Below are 11,346 nucleotides of genomic sequence, written 5' to 3' on the forward strand. Positions count from 1 at the left end.
ATATATATATATATATATACACACACATACACACATATATACATATACATATCTACTGTATATATATATTAGCTAATTTAATTTATTTTAAAACCAGAAAAGACGATTCCAAGATTAGCATCAAGAAATATATATTCACATTATATGTATTGAATAATAGTATAATTTCTATATTATTAATTGTATAGTTAGGTTAATTTATTTGTATAATGCTTTTTGTGTCATTTCCAGAAAGTCATACTGTTATGTCTATAATGCCATAGTGCATTACTATAGAGCAAGTTTTAGGGCTGGGTGATATGGTGAAATATAACAGTGATTGATACAAGTGATATGTATTTTTCTTTGTTTGTAAAGGTTCTGTGTGAGCTGTTCCAGTCAGCTCCTCAGCGTGGGAACGTTCCAGTCTCAGGGAACATTTCTGGATTTATACGTCGGCTCTTCCTACAACTCATGCTCGAAGACGAGAAAGTTACTGTCTTCCTTCAGTCTCCCTGTCCGGTAGGTGATCACACACACATATACACACAAAATCTTACAGCATATGCTTTGAAAATCTATCTAAAGCTGAAACATTGCTGTTCTAAACTGATATCTTATTGTATATAGAAGTTGTTTTGCTTGGTTAGTCTGTTAAATGATTTATTACTGTTGCTGTAAAGCTCAGAAAAGCCTCTTCACTTACAAGGAAAATTACCCTGACCTTTACATCATCTCAGAGGGATTTAAACCTCCACTGCCTCTGAGCTGCAGTTCTTTTCAAGGCAGATAGGACACCACTAGGGGGCAGATTTATCCTCAAATCCTTGTCAATCATGCAGGAGTCCACACACTGGTGCATTTTAGGAGTACCTGTACTAAGTTGTTTAGCTGGGGGAAATGGCTAGTTTAGCAGAAAATAACGAGTTTTTTGAGAAAATCATTTTGTAATTCTGTCCGGTGTTGCTAGTGGTGCAGCAATTACACATTTCACCTTTTAATATAATCTAAATGTTGGAGGACATAACCAGCTCACCCCTTATATGACATGTGGAGTTATGCCTCTCCTCCGACTGCCAAACCGGAACGAAGCCAAATCGTAAAAACGTAAGATGTCTTTTTTTAGCCGGAGAGTCATTCAGCAGGTCGTTCCTCCAGTAAATTACGGCGGGACTGTGTGCGTTTCAGGTCAGATTAATCATCTGGCTTTCACAGAGAGTCCCGACAGAGGAGCTCTTAAAAGTTAATGTTTACACATTAGATCAGACCAGAGTGGCGTACGATCCGGGGCGTCTTCTCAAAGGCAGGAGCCAGGAATGTCATTTTTCCCTTTTCGATGTACCTTTAAGTCCACCTTCAAGGGAAATTAAGTTGTCTGGATCGCCCATGTAGATAGTGGAATCTTCAGAGGTGCATATTGAGTTTTTTTTTTTGCCAAATGCCATTGCTTTCAAATTCCTTGTTTGTTTTTTCCCTATAGCTGTAGTGTTAGAAAACTGACATCATGATCATTATCACTAAACAGTCAAATGACATTTAAGGCAATTTTAAATATCTTAAAAATACAGATTGTTCACAATGAAGTGAAATAGAGAGCTTGGTATGCAGATGCGACATAAATTGCGATATTTTTTTAAATGATAACATGACTGATTAATAGCTTGAACTGGAAATTAAATGAAGAAATCAATGCAAAAATTATTCTATAGGTGCATTTTCATGAGAAATTGAAGGTCTAACATTTTAAGATCATCTGTTTTTGGTTTCTGTTTTTCTCTGCTTTAGCTGTATAAAGGGCGCATTAATGCCACCAGTCACGTGATCCAGCACCCCATGTACGGAGCAGGGCACAAGTTTCGCAAACTGCATCTGCCCATCTCAACCACACTGTCTGAAGTATTGGACCGCGTCTCAGGTATGAGGACATTGTATTACACTACCGTTCTAGAGTTTGGGATTTGTAAGATTCGATTTTTCTTTTAAAGAAATTAAGGCTTTTATTCAGTGAAGAGGCATTAAGTTAATTGAAGTCATTTATTTTGAAAGATTCCTGTTTCAAATAATGCTGTTCATCAAAGAATCCTGAAAAGGTTTTCAACATTGATAATAATAAGAAATGTTTCTTGAGCACTAAATCAGCACCATATACTGTTTTTACTGTATTTTTAATCAAATAAATGCAAACCAAATAAATCAAATATATTTAACAATCTTACTTACAAACTTTTGGATGGTGTATGTTGACAAGAAAAACATAAGAAAAATATGAATATCTTATTGCTCTTGATTGTTTTAAACTTTTTTTTTTTTAAGTGAATGAAATACTATTTAATCTGCTAAATTGTTACAAGTAATTGTGCAAATTTCACTGGTATTGTTTTTGTGCCACTCTACAAAGCTGTCTACAAAATCAGACTCATTCACACTTTGGATAGTTGCATCTTCACCCTCTAGCCACCAATTTAGCCAAAATACTAGAAATAGCATGTCCAGCAGTCTCGTTTTACATGCGCACTGCATTATTAGATCCTGCTTTTGCCACATCTTCAGACATTCAAGTTCTGATGCACAAAGCACGTAGGTCTGGATCTGCCGTGTGGCATGGCCATCAGCATGTGTTTGTGATGAATGGCTTGTCTCCAGAGACCTTGAGCATGGCAGATATAGTCTTTGTGTTCTCAGAAGACGGCGAGAGTCACAGTATATATGTAAGATGTCCTGTCTCTGAGCCGTTCTCATGCTCGCATCACTTCCACTGATGGAAGACCCTCACAGGAAGCATAACATGTTGTTATCGTTATGAATTGGTGTGTCTTCTCAGGGATATTACATCTTTACCATTAATAATTCAGATTATCAGTTAAGCTGACATGTACATCGATGCATATGTCTCTAAAGGGAAATGTAGTTTTAGAGCCACAGGCTGATTGAAGAATGCATACACACACACTGAAATAACATTTAAAGATCTTGCATTTTTTTAGACACGCCCAGCATCACGGCCAAACTGATCAATGAACAGAAAGAGGATAAAGAAAAGAAAAACCATGAGGAAAAAGAAAAGATGAAGGCCGATAATGGTTTTCAAGACAACTACAGTGTTGTTGTTGCCTCAGGTACTGTTTAACCCCGTTTCTATATATTCCCTCGGAGTTAACAATCTAATCATAGACCTTTGATTTAGTTTACCCATGTTGCGTCTCGTCTTCATGCTTTGTTTCAGGTCTGAAGTCTCAGTCGAAGAGGGCCTTGTCCACTCCTCCCCGTCCCCCGTCCCGACGAGGGCGAGTCCTCAGTGACAAGCTGGCAGCTTCCTCAGGAGTTGATCCGTCTGCCAAAACCATCAGCGTGCCTGTCTTCCACCTCTGTCACAAACTACTGCCGGGTACAAACACACACTCTTGTTCTGTCACGCGCTCACATTCTGTCCGGTCCTCTTGCCCACTCTGTACTCTTTGCGTTTACCCTCATCTCCCACCCTTCGCTCTTCCATACAGATTAGGATGAGAGTAGAGGTCACCGCAGTGCCTGTCCCTGTCTGCCTGCCACTTCACCTCACTGCATTTATTCAGAGATGCAGAGAGTCTGATGAATGTCAGTTTCAAAGCTTCATTCTATCCCTCTGATCTCTCTTTGTCTCATTCCGTCCCATATAAAAAGCCTTTCAGTACTTCAAAAGTGAAGTGTTTGATTCCTGCTTCACTAGTGTCACCAAATGGAAATGGAACAACCAAATGGAATCTCACTTGCCTGCCATTTGGTTGAAAAAATGGCACACATCTGATTCAAAAAAGTGATTTATTAATCAGTTGAAAATTGATCTTTTTCTCCCCAGGTCAGCCATTGCCGCCGGAGATGACCTTAGCTCAGCTGCTGACACTGCTGTATGAGCGTAAACTTCCTCAGGGATACCGCTCCATTGACCTGACGGTCAAACTGGGGTCAAAGGCCATCTCAGACCCCGGCCTGTCCAAGACCGATTCTTATTAATCAGTTGAAAATGTTTTAATAAACTCTGGTTGAAATCTTTTTCTCCCCAGGTCAGCCATTGCCGCCGGAGATGACCTTAGCTCAGCTGCTGACACTGCTGTATGAGCGTAAACTTCCTCAGGGATACCGCTCCATTGACCTGACGGTCAAACTGGGGTCAAAGGTCATCTCAGACCCCGGCCTGTCCAAGACCGATTCCTTCAAAAGACTCCGTACCGAGAAAGGTATGCAGACATCTCAAACATAGACACGTGCATAGTTTTCATGAATGTAAATGAAGCTGAAATAAAATAGAAATATTAGTGTTTATAAAACTTAAATGAAAATTAGAAATGCTTCCTTGGCAAATAACTGAAATGTGTAAACTGATGTACTAAAATTACAAAAACTAAAAAAATTGAGAAAAATGACGAACAAAATTATTAAAAGATGAAAATGTAACAAGCTAATTCAGAGTATTAATAATATATAAATAACACTGGTCACGAAATGATAAAATCAATTCAGTTAGATTTGATGTTGTTTTTAATTTAATTTGATTCGACTTGGACTCATTTGGGTATGTTACGGATGCAATGTCAATTTTTCTTTCCAATGAAAGAAATTCACTCTGCTATTGCTGTAAATTGTACAGGGCTGACTTATTCCAACCAGTAACTGAAGAACTGTTAGTTTAAAGAACCTGCTCATAAGAATCATTCATTTGGGAATCGGACTACGCTGGTCACACTGTACATTATTGATTCACTAAAAAGAACCTGCTCAAAAAAAAAAAAAGATTGTACAAGTCACACAATGTTTTGGACTCACTAAAAAGAACCTGCTCATAGGAATCCTTTTTGGAATCAGACTACTTTGCTCACACTGTGTTTTTGATGCACTAAAAAGAACAGGCTTTTAAGAGTCATTCATTAGAAACTCAGTAGAAAGTGATTTCTTGCCATTGTTTCGTGATACTCAGTCTGTGTTCCCATCCAAGGTTCTTCTGCAGTTTTAACTTCCCTCTCCTACATATCCCGTTTTCTGCCAGCCTAGGGAAAAATATCCTGATTGGCCTTGTGTGTTTGTGCTTGCGTATGCGTGTGTGCCCACACATATTTCCCCCCTAGTGTCCTGCACCGTCAGATGTCAAATGATTTTGCTTTGCTCTGTCAATGATGTGTTCGTGCTTTCTGAGGGATAAAAAAAGCCGCCCCCGTCCTGACAATGACAGCTGCCTCCCCACCAGATTGCCAATATTCTTGATTGATTCTGCCTTGTTGGAATGAGCGAATGTTCATACACACATATATACCGAGTTCCTGTTAAAGCTGATGATGGCAGCTCAGGTGAATCTGCTAACACAGACAGATTTCTGGATGTCACCTGTAACGGGAAAGTGTCTTGCCAGTGTCCTAATCAGGCACGACAAAACGTCAAGAGATGAATCTGACAACTTCTCATGTTAATCAGAGTCTTTTTCCTAATCAGCAATGACAAGTGATGTGCAACGATACAATTTGTCAGTCACTTGGTTTTTACATCACTGGTAGTTTCATCCAAAATCCATCTTTACTTGTATTTTTAAGGAAAATTTAAAAGTTTTAATAGTTTAACAAAAACAGCTTGACAATTGAGCTTGCAATTCCCAGTAAGCTTCCACTGTTATTGTTACATTAGCTGTTCCAATTAAAAATTCTTGTTTTTAAAATGTATAAATTTTATTTTTTTTCTACAGCTGCATATGCATGCAATTAAAAATAATATGATTTAAATTAGCAGGACAAAAAATATTTAATAAAATATATATAAAATGTATATGTATATATAATGTGTGTGTGTGATAATTTGTTAATTATATATATTTAAATATAATTCAATAATTTTTTCTGGTTGCAACAATCATATCTGATGTAGAGACAGTGTGGCAGTATTTTGCTTTCAGTGAGTACAGGAAGTGATTTAACAATGCAAAGTTGCCATGTTGTGCCTTGTCGAGACAACAGGGTGTTATACGGGACTGAACTCTGAGCTCTCAAACTGTTGAATTTTCATCTGGAGGTGAAGATCTGGCACTATTTGTTTACTTCGCTCCACTAGCTTTTCCCGAGCACACAGCGTTTGTTTGTTTGACTCAGTAAGGAGTCATGGAGCAGCCTGCGTTTGATGGCATCCATAGAGTCTGGCATCAGAAGTTTTCAGTTTAGTGATGGTGCCTGGGGGACTCACCCCACCCTCCGGCTAATTGGCCGTCTTAGCAGAGTCAAATCACTGTTGGTGTACCAAACTCTGCTTCTTTCCACACACTTTCATCTCGCAAAAAGAACCTGCTCAAAAAAAAAAAAGATTGTACAAGTCACACAATGTTTTGGACTCACTAAAAAGAACCTGCTCATAGGAATCCTTTTTGGAATCAGACTACTTTGCTCACACTGTGTTTTTGATGCACTAAAAAGAACAGGCTTTTAAGAGTCATTCATTAGAAACTCAGTAGAAAGTGATTTCTTGCCATTGTTTCGTGATACTCAGTCTGTGTTCCCATCCAAGGTTCTTCTGCAGTTTTAACTTCCCTCTCCTACATATCCCGTTTTCTGCCAGCCTAGGGAAAAATATCCTGATTGGCCTTGTGTGTTTGTGCTTGCGTATGCGTGTGTGCCCACACATATTTCCCCCCTAGTGTCCTGCACCGTCAGATGTCAAATGATTTTGCTTTGCTCTGTCAATGATGTGTTCGTGCTTTCTGAGGGATAAAAAAAGCCGCCCCCGTCCTGACAATGACAGCTGCCTCCCCACCAGATTGCCAATATTCTTGATTGATTCTGCCTTGTTGGAATGAGCGAATGTTCATACACACATATATACCGAGTTCCTGTTAAAGCTGATGATGGCAGCTCAGGTGAATCTGCTAACACAGACAGATTTCTGGATGTCACCTGTAACGGGAAAGTGTCTTGCCAGTGTCCTAATCAGGCACGACAAAACGTCAAGAGATGAATCTGACAACTTCTCATGTTAATCAGAGTCTTTTTCCTAATCAGCAATGACAAGTGATGTGCAACGATACAATTTGTCAGTCACTTGGTTTTTACATCACTGGTAGTTTCATCCAAAATCCATCTTTACTTGTATTTTTAAGGAAAATTTAAAAGTTTTAATAGTTTAACAAAAACAGCTTGACAATTGAGCTTGCAATTCCCAGTAAGCTTCCACTGTTATTGTTACATTAGCTGTTCCAATTAAAAATTCTTGTTTTTAAAATGTATAAATTTTATTTTTTTTCTACAGCTGCATATGCATGCAATTAAAAATAATATGATTTAAATTAGCAGGACAAAAAATATTTAATAAAATATATATAAAATGTATATGTATATATAATGTGTGTGTGTGATAATTTGTTAATTATATATATTTAAATATAATTCAATAATTTTTTCTGGTTGCAACAATCATATCTGATGTAGAGACAGTGTGGCAGTATTTTGCTTTCAGTGAGTACAGGAAGTGATTTAACAATGCAAAGTTGCCATGTTGTGCCTTGTCGAGACAACAGGGTGTTATACGGGACTGAACTCTGAGCTCTCAAACTGTTGAATTTTCATCTGGAGGTGAAGATCTGGCACTATTTGTTTACTTCGCTCCACTAGCTTTTCCCGAGCACACAGCGTTTGTTTGTTTGACTCAGTAAGGAGTCATGGAGCAGCCTGCGTTTGATGGCATCCATAGAGTCTGGCATCAGAAGTTTTCAGTTTAGTGATGGTGCCTGGGGGACTCACCCCACCCTCCGGCTAATTGGCCGTCTTAGCAGAGTCAAATCACTGTTGGTGTACCAAACTCTGCTTCTTTCCACACACTTTCATCTCGCACCCCTCCGTCGAGGAGCTGAAAGGATGCACACCGGCCCAGGGATAATTCTCTCCTCTCTGCCTGGAGTCTGTCCATCTCTCTGTGGAGGAAGTGTATGGAAGACACTCCAACCACAGGCGGTGTTCTGAACCGTTGCTGCTTGTTACTGTGATGTGCCATCGACCTGTTGGCAATGAGTCTGTGCCTGGACACAGACGCCAGACTTGCAAATTAGGTTTTTTGAGACTTGCTGGTCTGTTACAAAACTAAGATCAAATACGCCCTACTGACTTCCCTATAGCAATTGTGGTGTTAGAGTATTTCACAGCTGCTTTGTTCATCTCTCCAGCAAGAGTTTTTGGCTTGGAGTTTTACATTCATCTGCTGTTTTCCTTGCACTGATCTCAACATCAAAGAGACCAAGATCTCTGATTCCGAACCAACCAACTGAAATGACAAGAGTTTAAAAGAAAAAAAGACTGATTGTACTGTCCCCAGAGCTTAAATCCACGAGTAGTCTGTAAATACATGTTCTTTCTCAGTCTCACACTTGTTCTGTTGTTGGCCTTCAAAGAGACCGGACTGAGCAAACTAACGTCCTCTCTAGGAAGCTGAATCTCTAAATTAATTATCTGGAAAGCACCACCTCTGCTAAAACAAAAATTACATTTGAAATTATTATTTTTTTCCATGACTGTAAAAGTCATAGAAAGTAATACATTTTACTATAGCGAATGTACTTTTTTTAGGTTCATAGGCTAGAAATTGCTCTTCGGTAAAGTGAAAATTGCTCAAAAGTCAGTGATGACTAGTTTGTAAGTGAATTATTCTTTTGATTTAATGCTTTTTTAGTAAATCCATTAAACCATTCCATTGTTTTATTAGTGAATCTGTCTGAATTGAAGCAATTAAAAAAATTGGAAAGGTCATGGAAAAGTCTTATTGCTTATTTAAACTAGTAATTTAACTGTATAGAATTATATAAATACACAGGAATATTGATACAGTGACCTAAATTATTGATGCAATATTGTTGAAAGCAGAATCACAATATATCAATATGCACTTTTATTCAAATAGTATTTATTTAATCAAAAATACAGTAAAGCAGTAATGTTGTGAAATATTACTATTTAAGAGAACTGTTTTGTATTTTAATAAATTGGGGGAAAAAAATATTCCTGTTGAATTTTCTGCAGCCATTACCCCAGTCTTCAGTGTCACATGATCCTTCATAAATTATTTTAATATGCTGATTCAGTGCTCAAGAATAATTTATTTCTTAAAAATAAAATTAAATAACTCAAAGCTTTTAAAAGATAATGTAGTATTTGATGTTTACTAAGAATGGTAGCAGGAGCTTTTAAGCATTAAACACTTTTTGTTTTATTGTCAGCTGTATTTGGGTCTCTGTAAATAAATTTAATTGTCTTAACTTGAGACATTATGTCAGCAGTAAACTCTGTAAAGCAGGTTTGCGTTTGAGTGCGGATTCATTTCTATTCTGAGTGTACACAAACATTTAACAGCCCATATTTCCTGCGACTTTCTCTTCATTCTCTCGCATCGATCCTCAATCTCAGTAAAGAAAAAACCTGATTTACAGGAATAATCTGATTTATGAGAACAGATATGAGCTCTTGTGCAGTACTGCTCGGTTGGACATCATGGTTTATGATGTGAACAATTGAGACCACTTTATTTACAGCAAGACGTTTTAAGATTTTATTGATGACAGATTGAATGATGCGTTTCCTTTCTGCTCTTTTCCTGTAGATCACTGTGAGATGCTAAGCGGCTGTCCGGATGATGAACCAATGACCCCTGGTGACGAAGGTTTGGATGCTGCAGTAGATGACACCCTCCTAGAGACCAGCCCTATCCAGTCCCCCTTGCAGGTTTTCGCAGGTATGGGCGGCTTGGCGCTCATTGCAGAGAGACTTCCCATGCTGTACCCCGACGTTATCCAGCAGGTCAGTATATCTGCAAGCTTGCTCTCTTTACAAAATCAAATTCTACCGCATAGGTAATTTTTTTGTAGCTTCACTCCATTTCTGCTTCATAAGCCCTTACGAGCTCGCCCGGTGACCGTGAACTCGGGTTAGTCAGCATTTCTGGCCATTTGCGTGCCCTCTGAGTCCGTTTGTCCGGATCGTTCTGTGCAGGTCAGTGCCCCAGTGGTGCCATCCACTACACAGGAGAAGCCAAAGGACAGCGATCAGTTTGAATGGGTCACCATCGAGCAGTCTGGAGAGCTTGTTTACGAGGCACCCGAGACCATCGCGGCTGAGCCTCCGCCCATCAAATCCTCCGTTCAGACCATGTCGCCCATCCCTGCCCATTCTCTGGCGGCATTCGGCCTGTTTCTGCGGCTGCCGGGATATGCTGAGGTTCTGCTAAAGGAGAGGAAACATGCGCAATGTCTGCTCAGACTGGTGCTGGGGGTCACAGATGATGGAGAAGGAAGTAAGTACCACTTAAGTACAAGAAGCATTACTTTTGAATTTGTTTACAATTTAGCAATCGATTTTGTTTATATAAAGTGAATCTAGGTTTTTTGGCAATATACGACTATTTCATATTCACTGTGTGTTGTTCACGTATCCATTAGCCCTGTTTGTGTGTTTGAGAGAGAGATTATTGATTGAAACAGAGCAGACTGATGTGGAACGCTGTTTTTTTTTTATTCATCAGCAACCCCTGCATATCTGTGTCCGCCATCAACCGCTTAAGTCACTGTCTCCGAGACCTTTCAGACTCCTCTCTCATATTTAACAGGCTATTACTAAAGGACAAAGTGTCAGTTTTTATGCGTACATGAGGGTCTGTGTAGAGTGCATATGACGCATATTTCCTCACCAGAATATTATGTGCGCCATTCGATTTTTTTTACTTTGTATGCACAGGTCGCGCATGCGCATTGACTTGGTTTTGCACTAATCAGGTGTTCCACAAGGTGGCAACACTGGCTCAGGCTGTTGTTTCACAGTAGAACACGAAACTAAAGAGATGGAACAACAATATCGGAGGCTAACAACAAAAGACGCCCACATTGACAAGCGCTTGTGTGAGAGGGTTATGAGATTAAAAGACTACGAAGATGTTTTTATCAGTCATAACTTTTGCGCAGACACTGGACAAAGATGAAGCTTTCTAGAGTGCATGTGTTGACTGCCTGTATTTGCGTACACCTCAGATGAACTATACTTTGAAAGGCTACATGTACGACTATGTGCGCATGCGTAAAAAAAAAACAAAAAAAACAAAGTATGCTTGGGTCTTTACAGTTTTGTTCAAAAGTTTTTTTTTTTTTTATGTTTTTTAAAAGAAGTTCCTTTTAGTCACCAAGGCTGCATTTATTTGATCAAAAAATACAGTAAAATTTAGTAATATATTGAAATATTATTGCAATTTACAATAACTGTTTTCTATTTGAATATATTTTAAAATGTAATTTATTCCTGTGATGGCGAAGCTGAATTTACAGCAGCCATTCTCTATTCTTCCGTGTCACATGATCCTTCAGAAGTCATTCTAGTATGCTCATTTGCT

At 38.7% G+C, this 11,346-nt stretch overlaps 1 protein-coding gene across 1 annotated transcript in view; it reads left to right on the forward strand.

Moving 5' to 3' along the window:
* birc6 (baculoviral IAP repeat containing 6) overlaps positions 1–11,346 on the forward strand; it is a 109,571-nt gene that overhangs the window by 47,045 nt on the left and 51,180 nt on the right. The window contains 7 exon segments of the mRNA XM_016558538.1: positions 317–501; positions 1,765–1,894; positions 2,964–3,095; positions 3,203–3,364; positions 4,020–4,193; positions 9,571–9,767; positions 9,960–10,260. Coding sequence (XP_016414024.1) covers positions 317–501; positions 1,765–1,894; positions 2,964–3,095; positions 3,203–3,364; positions 4,020–4,193; positions 9,571–9,767; positions 9,960–10,260 — 1,281 coding nt within the window.

Source organism: Sinocyclocheilus rhinocerous, unplaced genomic scaffold (genome assembly GCF_001515625.1).
Source record: "Sinocyclocheilus rhinocerous isolate Xijiao unplaced genomic scaffold, SAMN03320098_v1.1 scaffold851, whole genome shotgun sequence".
Taxonomy (NCBI): Eukaryota; Metazoa; Chordata; class Actinopteri; order Cypriniformes; family Cyprinidae; genus Sinocyclocheilus; species Sinocyclocheilus rhinocerous.